This window comes from Helicoverpa armigera, chromosome 8 (assembly GCF_030705265.1).
Source record: "Helicoverpa armigera isolate CAAS_96S chromosome 8, ASM3070526v1, whole genome shotgun sequence".
Lineage (NCBI taxonomy): Eukaryota > Metazoa > Arthropoda > Insecta > Lepidoptera > Noctuidae > Helicoverpa > Helicoverpa armigera.
Genome location: NC_087127.1, coordinates 1,245,770 through 1,264,395, shown reverse-complemented (window position 1 = coordinate 1,264,395; position 18,626 = coordinate 1,245,770). Strand labels below are relative to the sequence as shown.

Genomic DNA, 18,626 nt, shown 5'->3' with positions numbered 1-18,626 from the left:
TCCTAGGTACCTACTGACAGCGTATATTGCGTGGCTTTGTATTCATTCATAGACAATCTTATAGCGTTTATACAGGTAGAATCTGAGTCATTCATAGTGCAGTATAGAATGCTTCGCCATTCCAATTTACAAGTACTTACATACTTGTATCACAATGGTTCTAAAATTGCACCTTTCGGATTCACGACTTTTCGTGTTATTTATCACCTACGTATAAAGGTTACCTTTGCTAAGTTTTACATTATGTAGGAATTAAATTAGTTTTTTCTCAATTTAGAGATCCATTTATACTTTTTCACGATTTTCTAAATTACACTTCATAAGTGGTTCAATTAATCTTATCGGCTTAATAAATTATGTACCTTACTTCTGATGGGTAACTACACAAAAATTACTCACGTTTATATTCAGAAAATGACGCCTACTATATAAAAAGAGCAAATATACTCTATCTTTGTATTATAAATAATGTTCCATTTATCTATCTAAAAGTGACAGGCAGTAAATCTGCTGTCAATATTCCTGTAACCCACCGTGATTGGTTGACACTAATATCAGCAGCCAATCCGATGACAGGGGATTGGACATCTGTTACGAATTTGAATTTAGAATGCTCTGACATTTATTAATGATGTATTGACCACTATTTGAATATAGAAGCTTCGTTTATTGTGGTTTATTGCTATTTCAATAAGCAACCTATCCGTTTTGCGATTGAGGATTGAATTTTAACCATCATCCTCCGAGCCTTTTTCCCAACTATGTGGGGTCGGCTTCCAGTCTAACTGGATGTAGCTGAGTACCAGCGCTTTATAAGATCTGTTCTCTCTGATCTATCTGAACCCCTCAACCCAGTTACCCAATACCTACTACCCGTAACGACTGCCGGGACCCGCAGTATTGATTTTATTGAATTTTAACATTAGCTTCATATAAAATATGTCGAATTAAAATCTCTAATCGCAAAACAAAAGATGGATCGGTTATTAAAATTCGTAGTGAGTATTTGAAAGAAACTGTTTTATGGTACCTACAGATTTCAAGGAATGTCCTTCAGGCGCAGTTCTAAGTTCTCGTCAACGTTCCTAAATAGTCAGTAATTATTTTGCAGTTTGTTAAGCACTAAGTGGTTTAAAATAACATCGTTGAAATAGATACTTAGGTTGCTGTAAATAATTTCAGATAAAAGTAGGTAAGCCTTATTTTTTTTTCAATTATTGTAGATGTCTAGGTTTCTTTATTATTCCTACTAATCAAAATAAGAAAACAAGAAGGATAAATTAAAGGAATTGAAGGATTATAGGATCAAAATAATAATTAAAAGCCATGGATTCAATATTTTCGATATTAAAGTCAACAAGACACTTTAAATTGAAATAAGTATATAGCAAAGTTTTAAAAGCACCTTTACTCAACAAGAAACCTTTTCGTAAAATCAGCCATTAGTTCTCCAAGTTCTAATTAATTAAAAAAAACGAAATAGGTCCTTAATACATGTAGGCTCTAACATATTAGCTAAAGCCTACTTAATCTTAAAAAATATAGTGTTATAGCAATGACCTGCATTGCATTAGAATTTTAAACACACATGAGATTGTCGGCCTAGGGTGCCCTTCACTTTCCGCTTTACCTCACAGCTAAATGATACCTAATGCTAGGCAGCCTAGCGTAGGCAACGTAGCCTAGGCAATGTTGCCTAGGTAACCTAAGGTTAGGGCTGCCATCTCGAATTTCGCCAAACCCGGACAGACATTAAAAAAAACCCGGACATTTGGCGTAAATCGCATTTTTCACCAAACGAGTACGATTTTTTTAAACAAAATAATACCTAATTTATAATCCATTTACTATTAACATATACTTAAATTCAATGAGGTGCTTCCTTACATGAAAAGTGTCCGGGTTTTCCCCGGACAATCCTTGAAACCCCGCCCGGACGGCCTCCAAACGAGGACAAATCCGGGGAAACCCGGACGGATGGCAGCCCTACCTAGGGTGTATGTCAACATAAGTATATGTTCATTGATAAAGTGACATGTTTGAGTTAGCTGATTAGGCTCTCAACTTGGTATTGGTATATTGGTTAGCCTAATACAGAAATACTGTATTGAGAGTGCTTTTGCAGTTAAATAAAATTTGCAACACGCTAAAGCTGTGACAGGTGCTATATTTATTTAAGTTTTAATTTGAAGTTATTAAGTGTTTCTAAATAAAAATGTGTTACATGACCCTTCTAAAACTTACGACCACCAAAATCACTTTTCGGTGCCAAAATAACTGAAAGTTGTCAAAGTTACTACAGATCTTTTTAAATAGTACCTAGGCATACATTTTCTTATCATAGTTCTTTGACTGTATTATCTTAAACTGTTAGTAAACATTTTTATCAAGTCAGTTTCAATAGTTAATTAGTTTAAAATAGTCAAAATCACAACCACTTTTATCGTGAAAAGATATTAAAAAAAATATTTTAATTTCTATATCCAAATTGTGCAACAGACCTACCACAATATTCAAAGCTATCTTCAAATCGGTGGCTATAAATTGCAGTCCATACTTACTTCAATAAACAACCAACAGTCGTGACTCTTGCGCATCTTACGATACTGGATACTCCTCGTGAGACTGGTATATAAACTTGCTTGTTTACTTTATAATGTGTATGTAGTTATATTGTCTACAGTAATGTAATCATAGAGATTTCATTTGTACTAGAGCCTGCGGTATAGAGCTTAGCAAAAAGTAGGTTCGACTGCAGGACAGCTTTATTCAGTCAGATGTATAAACAGTAATTTGTAGTTTTTTATGTACCTACCTTTATTTGTGACGTTTTTGTTCAGTTATCTACTCGAGTAATAATAATGTATGTAGAACAAGCCAATTTGTAGCCTCCATGCAAGTACCTACTTTCAGAAACCCAGAACTTTTCCTTCTTATAATTGCTTGCAGGAAAAAAGTGAGGTCTTAGTTATCCTATCTATCTGTATTTGATGTTTCAGAAATAATGAAAATGAATGTCCAGATTGTAAAGTGAATGTTTAGTGAAGTGAATTAGGTTTTTGTAAGGCAATCTTACAAAAACCTACAAGCAATTCAGTGTCTTAAAACCTCACAGTTATTTATATGAAGTAACGAAGCTAAGCTTAGCTAATAAATGACTAGAGTTGTATCATCCGCGACCCACTTGTGGGCCGGTTTAGCAGACGCTGTGAATATCAAGTGGCTTGTAGTTTGTTTGTATTAAGCTATTTTCCCTTTTGTGGCTTGCACAGCGAAGTTTTCGTAGTTAAATTGATATTTTAATAATTGTGTAGTACTTTAAGCAGATGATTGGTCTTACTTAGATAATATAATCAAAGGCCCTGTCATGCTATAACCTTTTATAAGATTATACTACTTATCAAAAAACTAATTGAGGAAGATTTTCAGCAGTAGAAAGCTACTTATAGCTGAAATTATCAAGAACAATTTTTTTTAAAGCTTTCAATATTCCACTGACATTCATTTCTAGCATTTAATAGGTTTCTATAGCCTGTTTAGGAGAACAGTACTCCACCTGAACTAGCTAGTCGTGAAGAAATTTAGCTTGCCCAGCCGGTTCTTGATAAAAGCATAAAATTCTTATTATTTCCTGTTCTCAAAATGAAAGTTTATTCTGTTATGTGTAAAAGTACATATTACAGACTTCGATTAAGTTTATGTACTGGTTATCTTTTATATGAAACTACCTTTATAAAAGGCCTGTTCCATGTATGGGTGAAAATCTGTTAATGTTATTTAATTCTCTGTTAAAGCTCTGAAAAGGTTGGCAATATAAAATATATGATGTGAATGAGTAGATATATAGGGTAGGGGTCAATCAAGGAAACACGCAAATTGACTTGTTTTATTTTACAATATCTCTCATCAGTAACTTCTTAACTCTACCCCGAATCCTGAGGAAGCTTTCAGAAGGCTCCCGTCATTGATATCTTTGTTCTTCAGCCAGATGACTCTGGTTTATAACTTCTCTTCATCCGCCTTCTATGATCATCTGAAACAAAGAAAAATGTTCATTAGAATAATAATTATGAAACATAGACGATTAAGGATATTTTCACATCATTAATTAAGTTATACCATGTTTTATTGTTAAATATTGTTTTGAAACTATGTTCCTTGTATGACTTTGCTTAAACCTAAGGACTAAAGTAGACTTTTGTCACTGACTACATTATATATCAAAGTCCTCCTCTACGTCTGTCTGTCAATCTATTGGCGATTAACTCAAAAAATTATGAATTCTCATGCAGATGCTTTAATTGCACTATGCACGCTTAGCAAGTATGAAGTAAACGTAAACAAATAAAGTAAATACGTAACGAACATTCAATTAAACAGTTGAGCACTATTATTTTCTGTCTAGACTGAATAAAACATAGTAACTATGTATAGTACGATTGGTTCCCACGCAAACTGTGAGAGTGGTACATCTGAGAGGAATGGCTGGTATCTTCGACGCCGTTGATTTCTCTACGTATATACAATATTAGCATCTTACATGTTGTTGCTAAAGTTAACGTGTAACTAAGCTTGTTTAAAGATAAACTCGTCTTAAGGCTGTAAGTTTAGAAGTAACTGTGGTTAGAGTTTTACTTTATTAACGTTATGTAGATAGATAAGATAGCTTAACAGGTAAACATATAAGCCTGTTTCTTAAGAAGCATTCTGTGGGATATGGGATACATTTTGATTTCTAGAAAAACAATTGTCTTAAGAATATATTATATCTCTATATGTACCATTTGTAATTCATATCTGCACACCATTTATTCAAGTTTGTACCTATTTCACAATCAAACGAGTTTCTAACTCTTTACTATCAATACCATAAACAAACAATCCATACGTCATCAATCCGTCTAATTTGCGCGCGCATTTCACCCACAAGATGGCCGCCGCATCTGTGGGAGTAACTTTCTCTGAGCAATGACTTGTTTAGCGAGATCTTATCCAACAGTTACGTCAGTGACAGCTTTGATTTCGCTCTTATTATTAATTAATTATTGGGAGATTTTTATTGTGATTGAGATTTATTTTATGTGGATATAAGGTTCTAGGAATAATTTAAAGGCTAGATGGAGCTTTTATTGCACAGTTCAATAAGTTAGATTTAGGTAGGTATTGAATTTGATAAAAAAAAAATGTTGTGAATATTGACCTCAAAAATGTGCTGATTTTAATGAGTTTGATAATAATTGCTTATTAAGAACAAATCTTAAGTCTCTTTAGCCACACGCTTAAAATTGACTCCTATTTTCAAGTTTAATTGTGCCGGATTTTTCTAGACACAGTCCAAAAGAGGTCCGTATTTTTCAAACACGTGTCCACACCACTAGTATTGCTTCACGTGTCCACTCACATATCGTCGTATTTAGTGACAAATTACGCAAAGAGTTAATGACATAACGAGGTGCCATACTTTTGACGATGATCTATCTAATATTGACTCTCGATCGAGTGTCAAGACAAATAATAGTAATAGGTGTTTATTTATGTGGGTGTGATGTATGAGTATTTGCGTAATTAGGTACTAGTATATATAGTCCGTTGATGGAAGTTGCACAGGTTTTATATGAAAGCCGATGTAAAAGCAACATTAAAAAATACTTTCACTATCGTTGCTGTAACTATCAAGATGCAAGAAGATATCAAAAGTCATTAGGAGACAACTGATTACATATTTATGCAAATCAACAATTACCACGGCAAAAAAGATTGATAATGTTGCCACAGTTACCTGTTTCCGCTTCCGTTTCTCACCATACCCGGCAATTTTACAAATTAACCGGTAATACTTGCTTATTAACTGGTTCACATTCTGTAACATTAACCAATGAGGTAATAGCTTATGTAATGTTCGCACTGCTCCAAATAGGCTGAACAGGACCTTTTGTTGAATTCCTTTGCCCACTTCAAATGTTAATTTAGGTGCGCTTGTCTATAGATTTCCTTAAAGAGTTTCTACGTCTACGTTTCTAAAGAGGTTGAATATGTATGGACAGAGTAGAATATTTGTGTAATGATCTGTTTCCTGTAATTAAGATGATATTTTCCGTTGAGACATGAACGTAGAGGAATTAACTTGAATACAGTGAAGAAATGCTGCTGTGATAAAATGCGTGTGAATATTGTACGATGTTTATCTGTCAAGTGGTGCATTTGTATATCGTAATTACGTCTGCTACTGTTGGTTATATTTTGCGAAAGTAGAATTTTGCGACTTCAAATAAATCTAAGATAGATAAAAAAAAAACAGGATCAAATGTCAATGAAAATGCAAATGAACTAACAGCCAGCCCATTTCAAAATAAAAGTATTAAGTTAACTTAAACGCTTCATTTTCCTCTTATTAAACCTCCTTTCGCGTCAAAACTCAGAGGTTTCTACCGCAATCTTACTTCCTACCTTAAAAGGTATCAATGAAGTGATTCCAGTGCCCATACCAAGCCTTAACCATACCTTCATTGCATATTCCGCATTCCTCAACAAATTGGCGTAGCAGGAAGACATGTACAATTACCTAACTGATGATTAAATAGAAAGCTCATCATTCAGGTTTGCGGTGACTTTTTTGACGTTGCGACAAAAGTTATGCAAATCCCATTCATGGTCAAACAACGCGTAAGGGGACACGCCTCAATGTGTGCTATGTCGTAGTAAGTAAATATGGGTGTACCAGGGAGGCCAAAAAGGCCATGTATTAGATTTAAAAATAAACTTGTGATCAGACACTCGTATGTCAAACTTAAGACCATAAATTATGGTATCAATAAAACATTTTAAATCCATTAAAATCGCAGCAATCAATGACTCTATTATCATTTTTAACACTTATTCTAACAGTAGGTTCGTGTAAAACTACTAAGCAGAGATATTTTAATAAATCTTCAAGAATATCTATAGTTGCACATCAGATGGTCGGATATGGTCAGTGACACGATTAGGCAATGTCATATGCATGTAAGTGGAACCTCGGTTCCGTTGCAGCCAAGCTGTGACTCAGGGATTCGGAATTTTAATAATTTAAAGAATATTGCAGTTTTTTATCACACGAATCCCTTGTGTTGAAAGGTCATACTTTAATTGTAAGTCCGAAGAAATTAAAACGAAATAAACTAAAAGAGATGTAACTTTATTATAATAGCTTTATCTTACGTGATCTGTAACCTACTATACCTTATTTTATACCTATTCAATAAAAAACGATTACAAGATCTGATAACCGTTGGGACATCCATATCATAAAATTATTTTAACTTAACATAATAAAATCAACAGAGGCCTTATTCATTACCATATTCTATTGGCTACCTTGCCGTAGGTAACATAACATAATCGATAAGTATATCGAATACTCGTCACAGATCAATCGAGAATCGACAACTCATTATGTGGCCAGCATTGCTCGGATGCCATACGTGGGCCTTGGTCGCTTTGTTATGTTAAAGCTTATTAGCATAAACTCATAAGCTTTGGAACTTGGCATGTTAACTTTAATACTAGCTTCGGAATTTCCATTTTTTATTTGATTTTATAGTTACGATACAAGTCTATTGCTATACTCAATGTTGACAGCTCAAGGGAAGTCAATTTTCAAGCAAAACTACAAATACTGTTATTTTGTACTGATTGACAGCAGCTGTCAACTACACAAAAAAAATTGTCAGATTGTAAACACTCTTTTGCTTTAAAAACACACTTAGCTTTTTGCTCAGTTTCGACAAAAAAACATTTTTATTTGAATAATTCAAATGCTTAAAGTTATGTTTAAGTCACAGTATCGATAAACGTAATATCGATTCAAAATGAGATCTCATTAAGATACATTATGAACTGCGTAGTTTCACAAGGTGTTATATAAAAACCTTTTTTAATAAAACGGGAATGTACAGTCAACACGCAGGTTTTTTACCATGCTCGATAGCACGATTGCCAATATGGGTTTGAGTTTCATGTTTTTTGTATTTATCTCGACGTGTGATCTAGTTTATAGCGAGTTCAATAAAAAGGTTGTTTGGTACGTAGTTACGTAACAAAATATACAGTAACTAGTTAAAAGAGGTATTTGTTTGTTGTTATTTTATTATATAGGAAGTTAGTGTAAACATTTATAAAGATATCTCCTGTCTTAAACAAAGCATTTGTTTTGTAAAGTCACGAGTATTCTTAAACAGTAGTAGTAGAGTAGTCGTGGTGGCCTAGTGGGTAAAAGACCAACCTCAAGTATGAGGGCACGGGTTCGATCCCAGGTTTAGGCAAGTACCAATGCAACTTTTCTAAGTTTGTATGTACTTTCTAAGTATATCTTAGACACCATTGACTGTGTTTCGGATGGCACGTTAAACTGTAGGTCCCGGCTGTCAGTGAACATCCTTGGCAGTCGTTACGGGTAGTCAGAAGCCAGAAAGTCTGACACCAGTCTAACCAAGGGGTATCGGGTTGCCCGGGTTACTGGGTTGAGGAGGTCAGATAGGCAGTCGCTTCTTGTAAAGCACTGGTACTCAGCTGAATCCGGTTAGACTGGAAGCCGACCCCAACATGATTGGGAAAAAAGGCTCGGGGGATGACGAGTATTCTTAAACAACGTCAAAAGATAAATAAGGAAATGCATAAAAAACATGTTATTACGAAATGCCTATTCTGTGACAAAAAAAAACCTGCAATATGCAATAAAATGTTTGCTATTATCTCCTAAATTACGTTACCAATTTACCATAGAGTAAAATGTTGCAATAGAACTACACATTATTCCGTTTGCTGTCACAATACGCGGGAAAATCAGAACTGTCATGGGTGTCATGGCTGACTGTGCAATCATCGTTTACATAAAACGTAAAAAATAAACGTTAATGTCGTGATGAGAATAATCATAACGCAGAGTTTTATTTTAATGCTTTCCTGCTTTAGTTTTCAGAAATAAAAAATATTGTTATGCACAATAGAAATTATTTATTTTGAAACTCAAGGAAGTCCTACACAGCTTTGTTTTCATAGTGGCCAGTATCAAAACTTTCTGACTTACAACCATGGAGTCTTTATTAATTTACAGCAGTTAGTTGATTATTTCACAAAGTACTAACTCTATTGACCCACTGAATGGTACTAAACACCATTACGACACAAGGACGCATGTTTTACATATTTATAAGTGGTTGAAAAAACCTCGGGTTTTCATGGCCAACCGTTCCATCACGTGCAAGCAAAATATTTTTAAGCTTTTGCGCAATTCATACATACACATTTGTTTATTACAAATGGATGCATTTGATATTTAAAATTGGTGAATTACTGGTATTTTAAATTTTACACTACCTGAATTTAGTTTTTGCAGTGGTATTTCCTGGTCTTCAGATTAATATTTAAGAACGATTAATTCATTATTAAGATCGTGCAATTATTAAAGATGAACCTTGACACTGCAAATTGTAGGCTTCAGTCAAATCTGCTCAAACAACTTCAAACGTTATTCACAAAGACAAAAACTGAACATCGTGATCTGACTGAATTTTAAAACAATATACCTATAATTCACTCGCAGAGCTCTAACAAACCAGCAACAGACACTATAAAACATACCTAGGACACATTTATTTCCATTAAAAAGAATCTCAACAATTGGACACCATATAAAACCTACTACCAGGAAAAACAAAGGCTTTACTTAACATTCCGACCCCGTATATCGTAAAGCAATTACTCAGTTATTCAGCACTCGGAGCGACCTTTAACTCGATTCAGGCGATCGCGATGAGCATAATACATGAGTAGTAGAACTTGTGTTTCCATATGCTGTACATTGTCATTGTGGGTTTAGAATTGATTGGTAGTAACTCTGGAATAAGACCTTCTGATATCTGGTGCTGAACAAAGACCTCTTTTTCTTATCCAGTGAGCTGCAGGTTTAATCAGCTAATTTAATAAGCTTCTGACGTGAAATTGTAACAACGAGACAAAAAGTTTTGGAACACATACAGAAAAGGAGTACCTAGTACTTTTAGCAACAGAATTATAAAGAAACAAGGTACAAGGTTTTGAATCCAAAAAATCAAGCTTAACAAGACTTACCAGCTCTATATGAAAATGCAGTGGACTACACGCAACCAACGCAACAATCCTAAGTCATTCGTTTTGGAACTCTGCCAAAACAGCTGATATTTAGTCTTTGAGGGTCAAATAAGTAATTCCAGCTGTTTTTACATGCAAACACTGTCATAGATGTTGCAAATTACAGGTGTAGGAAAGTGGAAAATACTATTTTCCTTTATTAATGAGAGGTTGGAATACTTATAGATCTAAATAAACCAACATAATTGGTATTATAAAAAATATGTTTTTCATAAACGTTGTAGTATAAGTTCGCTAAAAACAAAATTGACAGTTCCATTGTGATTCAGTTCTGTTACGATTTCATCACATAAATTCCAGAATAATCTACGCAAACCCAGGGGCCCGATTCTCCTAAGTTAATAATGTCAAAATCTAATAGAAATCGAATCGCAATATGATCGTAATAGCAGTTTTAACCATATCGGGCATTCTGCTACTAATAAAAGACCAATCGTATTCGATTGACATTTGATTGGTTTGCGATTGGTCTGCTATTTTGGTGATTTTGGTTTATTCGGTAGTTTGCTCTACAATCATATTGCAATAGTTAATCATTTGCAGACAAAATGATTCATTATTGAATGACAGAAAAGGATAAAAACGTTTATTTCAAAGAAAAAATAGCGGAATGCCACTTACGTTTCAATCGTAATCGAGTCGGGATTGGATCGCAGTCGAACGTAAATCGAATGTTTTTAAGTAAAATTAGGAGAATCGTGCCCCAGTTCACCATGATCCATGCAATCTTCAAGCCTTTTTCGGCAAGCAAGGGCGACTACACATTATGGCAAACAGCCATAAAGTTAATTGAAACGACTCAGAATATCGGGCCATTTGACCAATCAAGACAAAATGGCTTCCGTGTTTTTTTTTTTTACACAACGGTATTGTTGTTGATACAGCCTTTAACTTTTTTGGACCGAAGATTAAAATGAGGTTTAATTTTAGTTTTCCTATGTAATTAAGGTTTTAATGGTTGATTGGTTTTTGGTAAATATAGTGTTAATAAAAAGCCTGTATAAATAGATTTTGTGAATTAACCTAACTAGCTGTTCCCGCGGTTTCACCCGGATCCCGTGGGAACTACTGCGCGTAACGGGATAAAATATAGCCCATGTTACTCGGGAAATGTGAATGAATTTTTCAAATCGGTGTAGCAGTTTTTAAAACAAACAAATTGTTTCCCCTTTATTATATTAATCGTATAGATTACCAATATTGCTCAGTTACCAATTAATGTACCAATGAGGTTAATTACTTTGAACCCTAATTAATTGCAAATATACTGAATAGGTATGTATGTCAGTATATAAATTCGATAATTGCCAACTGAACACGAGTTAGATACTTATCATAACCTGCTCCACTAAGTGTATAGTGCCATTGAATAACCTGTTATTGTAATCTGCCCTATTAACTTGTAGGCTTACTTGATTGTAAGATAAACTTAACGAAATATTCAGAATGATTTACGTCAAAAATCTGGACAATTGAGCACCTTAATGATTGGAAAAAATGAAAAAATGTTGCTGTCAGTGAATACCTAGCCATAGTCTAAAGCTTACTGTCAGTTAATGCCCATAGATTAAGGACCTACTTTGACAGATAATAACAGAATTATTTTCAGCAATTTACTTCATTTAAACATAAAGTAAATCTAAAGATACCTACAAATGTATGTTATTAAATTATGTATTCAAGTTATTACATAACCTACTACTACTCCTAAGTCTGCATTGCGTATGAGCTCAAAACCAATATTATATTAATGACCGAACGATCGTAATACTGGTACTATATTTAATTAGTAATTACCACATTACTATAAGGAAATACAAATACTCGTACAATACACACTCAACCCAAATTGTTCGCAAATATCTCGTTTGCCTTCTCAACAGCCTACAGATTAACTAGCTGTGACTTGCGGTGTCACTCGAGTCGTGCAAATCATCGTATTTTTCCTTTCCTTTGATTATTTGATTTCCTAAAGACTCTATATATTGTGGATTTAAATAGGATATGGACTCTTGGAATTAAGCTTTACATTGGGATTTTATAGCAAAGTGCGTCCAAACGGACCAACTTTTCAGCTGTAGGTATCTCTTAGTACCTATAGTTAAGTGATCAGAGTGTTGTTTTCACATGAATATGCGCTATGGACCTCGCCCTTTTTAATCTTATCTCTAAGCTGCACACTCTTTCTATATATGTGAAAATCACATGAACATCCATTAAATAGGTACTTTTTGAGTATATCGAGAACAAACATACTTCATAAAGCTGTGTATATACCTACTGATATACAAACTGGAATATATTAAAATCTTCTTATAAATTCCAAGGGCAGTACGAGCGCAATTACAAGAAGTATTTTATAATCTGTGGTACGATGATCAGCAGTTGATCACCTTGAGCCAACATCACTTGTTACGAATGTAAGAATATAACCCACCTGACGCCTACAACCGTTTAAATTGATATTGTTAGTTTGTGAATATATGAATTATGTAGTTAGTTCAATCTCAATTTGGTGATGTCGAAATTTTTGGCAGTCATTATTTGAATGGATGTTGTGAAGCTGGTTTTGAGATTCTATGACGTAGATTTAACGTAGATTAGTAACTGTAAGATAGTTAAATGAATAACAAAAATATACTTAGATGAGATCTTTGAAGAAGGCCCTACAATAAAGTTTTTAATAGTCTTAATAAAAAAAATAAACACCATGATATTCAAACCAAAGACAAGATTTTAAACTCATGTGAACGAAACAAGTTAAAAGTTTATTATAGATTCAAAAAGACACGGACCTAATAAGGAAAATCCTACAAAATATGCAAAGTAACAAATAAAACCTTAATCCACATAACTATAACCAGTTTTATTCATAAAAACAATATTAAAATATTCAACATGGCCTACGCGATTTCATTTCACGGCATACGCACGCGTCTTTAATAAGGATTTTAATAAGCGATCCATCCGTTGTTTTGCGATTAGCGATTGACATTATTTATTTAATAGTTTATGTACAATCGTACACAGAACACAGACAAGAAGAAAAATATTAGGGGTTAAAGTATGAAATTGCCGTTTTATTCTAGTAGGTTTTTGAATTGCCATAGAGTCTTCATGGTTTGAGGTTTTCGAATGAAACTTTTTTCACGTGGTTTCTGTGATGTTCTTCTTTTAAAAAATGTGAAATATTTGATTATCGATGTTCAGTTGTTTTTGTTATTCAACTTAAACAAGAAAGATGGACACTGCGAAAATTTGAGTAATTTTTGAATATGAGTTCCGACGCGGAAGTAAACGGCAGAAACAGCCCGCAATATCAATGCTGCATTTGAAGAGGTGTCTGCTAATGAACGCACCGTGCGATTTTGGATTAAACGCTTTCGTGGTGGAAACTTCGACTTGAAGAACGAGCCATGAGAAAGACCGCCTGACAGGTGATTAACGAGAAATTAAGAGAGACGGTGAACGCCGATCCTAGTCAAACTACCCAGATACCCAGCCGAACACCGAATAATGTTGAAAAAATTAGCAGTAAAACAGCCACGACTCATGAATCGACCTTCACCGCTATTGCTCCATGACAACGCGAGGCCTCATACAGCAAAATAAACCGTTTTAACTCTTCAGGAACTGCAGTTGGAAACTATTCGTCTTCCTCCATATTCGCCAGACCTTGCTCTAACGGACGACCATTTTTTTTTGTGATTTGGACAATTATCTGCGTCACAAGAAGTTTCTTCCCAGGAGGCAGATCAAAATTCTTTCACACAGTTTGTGCAGTCTAGATCCTCAGAGTTCTATCGTAACGGCATAAATGACCTTCTTATTAGATGGCCGCAATGTATAGATAATAATGGCAACTATTTTGATTAAATAAGTTTGTTAAAAATTAAAAAAAATTACAATTTAGATTTTCAGTACAAATCGGCAATTTCATACTTTAACCCCTATTAGTACAAGGGCACAGCTTATTTCATAAGAAATCTCTTTCAGCAGGTCTGATATGGGAGAGTTAGAACAAAAAATTGATAATTTATGTAAAGTTGATGTCAAAATTGAATCTCTAACCAGAACTAAGGATAGATCGGGTATTGAAATGCACAGTTAATTGCTTTGTCACATTATAAGGTAAGTAGTACATTAGCGTAATGAAGATTTTTTTGCAACATACGACCTCGTGAATCATTTTTTTTTTGTTTAAATATATGTCACATAATTACCGCGATTAAAATTGTTTGTTGTTGAAACAACGTGTGTGTAATGATTCTGAAATTACAAAAGCTTTATAGTGGTTTAATAAAAAAATTGTGTATAATTTAGTTGGTAGCTTTTCCATTAATTTAAAAGCTACAAGATTAGTTAGGGCAGCACTTCTGAAATGAGTTGCAGTTTTGTGTACACCAGAACTCCTATATTGTTTGATTGATACAGGCCTCTAAAAAATATCGCAGTAAAGTCTTAGAGGACTGGTAAAAGAGTTTGTTTTGTGTGAGGCGAATTAATCATTCAGCAACAGTACATTATTATCAATTGTTATTACAGTTGATTCTAAACTATAAAACTATTAATAAATAATAAATAAATTTTATTATTATTTATATATTAATAAATATATAAATAAATTTCATAAACATACCTATTTCGATTTTAATGTACTTAATGTTTTAAATGAACTAGGTACTTCTTCTTTTGCCTCTGACCTACTTCTACTGAACAGCAAAAGCAACATCGTAACAAGTTATTTTTCAACAGAGTAGGTACATTATAATAATAAGTCAGCTCCACCACGTGGTGCAAACTGCATTTATACGAAATGAGTCATTAAGATAATGTTAATGAAATCGGGAGTGCCAATGACGAACAACCTTACGATAAATACTTGTGGAGATATGAATCAGGTATCAGGACTGGTAAGTATTGCATGTCACATCATTGTCACATCATTTTTCGGTCCAGTTGACAGCTGTCAGTTTTCAATGGAAAATACAGTTGGTTACTGACTGACAGCAACTGTCAACTGCATTAAAACGGTTAGACAATAGTTGGTTTTCCTGATGATGATTTAGTTACGGAATGTTATATTGTAATTTAGGAATGCTGTCTTAGAAGTAACTGGTATCTACGAGTAGGTACATTGAATAGTGAATGGTACCTTAACAAATGAAGACTACAATCAATTGACTAGTCTAATAGCAATTTCAAGAAATAAAGAGGATTTTTTTTTTGTTGTAACCTGAAGGCTCCGACACAAATGTTGAAATCTTGGAAAACTGCAGTCTTCCCGAGTCAGATATCATTTTATCAAGATACGTGCAGTAGCGAGTGAAACTGCGGGAAAACAGCTCCAATAGTCAATTTTTAACAGTTTCCTACTATGTACGTACTATGTAGTAGTGAAATCCGTCCTAATCCTGATTAAGTAGGTATGCCCGAAGCTTTTGTGCTACCTATGTCACATAGATGTAGGTCGGTACAGAGCTTGTAGGTACATTTACATACAACCTTCACTGTCATACGGGCTTAAGATTAAACACCTGTGAAGTGTGGGAATCAATTAGAATTTATCTTAGACTTTTATATACAGAAATAAATTAAATTTATTTATTGTATCCTAAAACACGAAATAACAAGTCGCAACCAAGTAGATATATAAATCTCTTGACAAAAAAAAATAGGTACGTTACACAAGGCGTCAAATACGCATTCCAACGTCAAGCAAACTCAATAAAAATGATTTCCAGCCAGCATAGCGTGTAGCAATCGAAATTTAAAAAATAAACAATGACAGATTTTCCGCTCCGCTCATCACAAACGTAGAGTACGTCACGCTCAGTTTGCGCGCCAACCGACCATAGACAAGACAGAAAACCCTGATAATGACCGAATATGTTAAATTAATATAAGATCTCACATTATGTCGCTAATTATAAAACAATAGAAAATCAATTGTGTCTCGTACAACGGGCTAATTGATTTTATGAATTAATTTAGACGCTCTCTCGTTAAACAATGTTTTTTGATATTATTAAACAGCGTATTCGAGTTGTGGTTACTTTTCAGTTACCTTATTTTAGATAGTGGACAGTTGTGTAATGTTTTTTAACTTTCTTTGCATTTTTTCATACTTTCACCATGACTTGATTGTAAAATATTGTAAGACTTCAAATCTACCTATTAGGTACAATGTTTGCCGCTTACGACTATATAAAGCTTCAATTAAGTATTAGAACTATTATAAAACTAACTTAAGTCCCAGAAAACCACATAAATCAATAGGAGACGACAGAAAGAACTAGAATATGATATAGGTAAATCAAATATGGCGTACCTACCTGTCTACACCAATTTAATAACATACCTACATACCTAGGTATAAAAAGAAAGAACGTAAAACTACAAAACTGGAAACCATAAAATAGAATACATAACATTATGAAGGCATGGACATAAAATTAAAATGTAAATAAGATAGAAATTCTTTACGTAATCATTTTTTTTATCCAAACTAGTTTTTGACTGGTTTTCACTGCTTGGAAAAAACTTTATCTGACAATCTTAATACCTATCTGCTTACCAATCTATATTATAGAATTTGGGGTCATTCCTTTAGATACCCATATTTTGTTTTGTTTCACAAATTGCTCTATAATAACCCAATGAAAGTTTTAGATATTGACTTTTCACCACCTTTAGGTATAATTTCTATAATTCTTAATTACTAGAGGACTATGTAGGAACATTGTGTCAAAATATTTTTTCTGAAACCACGAAAACGAAAATACAAATGTTGTATTGTTACTAAAGCTTAGTTATTTTCCTCCAATAAAAACCCATGTAATTTTCCATATCGAAATTAATAAAACCTTACTTGACAACCTCTTCGGCCCTACGTCGTTTTAAAAAAATTACATAACACATATGAATTTTAAATGATAGTGATTTTACATAAAAACGTGATCGGTGTGAATTGAGAAACCAGTTTACGATATTTCACCTATGTATGTATTTATTTTTTAGTTCACTTTTTCTGTAGTTTTAAAAAATATGCGCTTTATTTAAGTACTTAGGTACCCAAGTTTAATCACAAATACCTAAACTCCGATTGGAAGTCATCCAACTGAAAAAAATATGTGAAAATATACACGGAAATAATATATATGTACAATGGAGATTTTAACAAAACAAAAACTACATATGTAAATCATTGACACTATATTTTATAAGTTAATTCTTCCTAAACATGCTCAACTTTAATATGATATCCTGTACATACCTACAAGAATTTGTAAAACAATGTTCCTATATTTAATTATTTGATTTAGGTACAACTAAAAGCTGACATAACAAGACCATAAAATATATTTTCATAACAATAAACATAAAATGCCGGATCCGGATATAACAGACTACAATTTAAACCAATAAAACGCAAATAATACAAGAACGAATGTGGGTCACTATATTCACGTTTCAGTTATTTTTGACCGCAAACCGCGTAGTTATGTACTTTGATATCACAACTTGTATAAGTGGAAATAATCCGAAAACCGCAATCAAAAACCTTCGGTGTAATTCGCGCCATTACATTTTAACATACCATAGACAAACCTGTGACTGTTTTCGAATAAAAGCTATTTTGTAAGCAACTATTAAATTGTGTAACAATAAACTTTAGGAAAATGTATGTAAATATAGCTTTAAGTATTTATTTTGTTACTTATGTCAAAATGTCTCTACATTTTCTTTATTTTATATCCATAATTATTTACCCATAGGAATGTAGCTACAACTACGATTAATAGGCATGAAATACCTCTAACTTTGGTGTAAGATAGTGTAAACAATTTATAAAAGCCTTCACTTGGGAAAATATTGCGCAATCCAAAGTTCAAGCTAGTATTTTGCGTAATATTCACATTTTGATAACTTAAGGATATTGTGACGACCTTATAAATACACAAACAAAGCCGAGTATCACACAAGTAGTTGTATATAGTTAGCCCATTTAGTAATAAACGACATTCCAGTCAGGTCAAACACAAGATACAACTCAATATACTATAAGAAAACATCTTTATAAAGCAAAATAAAACTTTACTAACCGTTTATTTTTCCCACAGGCTGCAAGGCGCAATTTCCTTCGGCGCACAAAAGCTACCGCGCCACCAGACACAACGGAGACGGAATCCTCCACAGATAAACTAGAAACCACCACAAACAAGTTCACTAGACGCGGGAATTCCAAATTCAAATCACGGAAAGAAGCCGAACTTGAGAAAAAAGGTGCGACTGCGAAAAATGAGGTTGAAAATGCTTCGCGACGGCCATCTTTGAACGGCGGCGCGCGGCGTAGTGAGCGACCGACGCGCAAGTTTGTTCGAGCACGGCCTGGGGGGGCAAATGGTGAGTCCGGTTTTACTCTAAGCTAGTAAGCTATTTGTGTTTATTTTGTGTTG

The 18,626-nt window shown here is 33.7% G+C and overlaps 1 protein-coding gene and 1 long non-coding RNA gene across 2 annotated transcripts in view; one reads left to right on the top strand and one right to left on the bottom strand.

Annotated features, from left to right (window-relative positions):
• Positions 1-18,626, top strand: part of Cht6 (Chitinase 6) — a 116,082-nt gene that overhangs the window by 76,727 nt on the left and 20,729 nt on the right. Inside the window, exon 20 of the mRNA XM_064035738.1 lies at positions 18,291-18,573. Within this exon, the coding sequence (XP_063891808.1) occupies positions 18,291-18,573 (283 nt within the window). The remainder of the gene's footprint in view (positions 1-18,290; positions 18,574-18,626) is intronic.
• On the bottom strand, positions 1,414-18,413 carry LOC126054098 (uncharacterized). Its single transcript, XR_007510694.2, has 2 exons — positions 18,273-18,413; positions 1,414-4,033 (listed from the first exon to the last, which is right to left on the bottom strand). It is a non-coding gene; the product is annotated as an uncharacterized LOC126054098 (long non-coding RNA).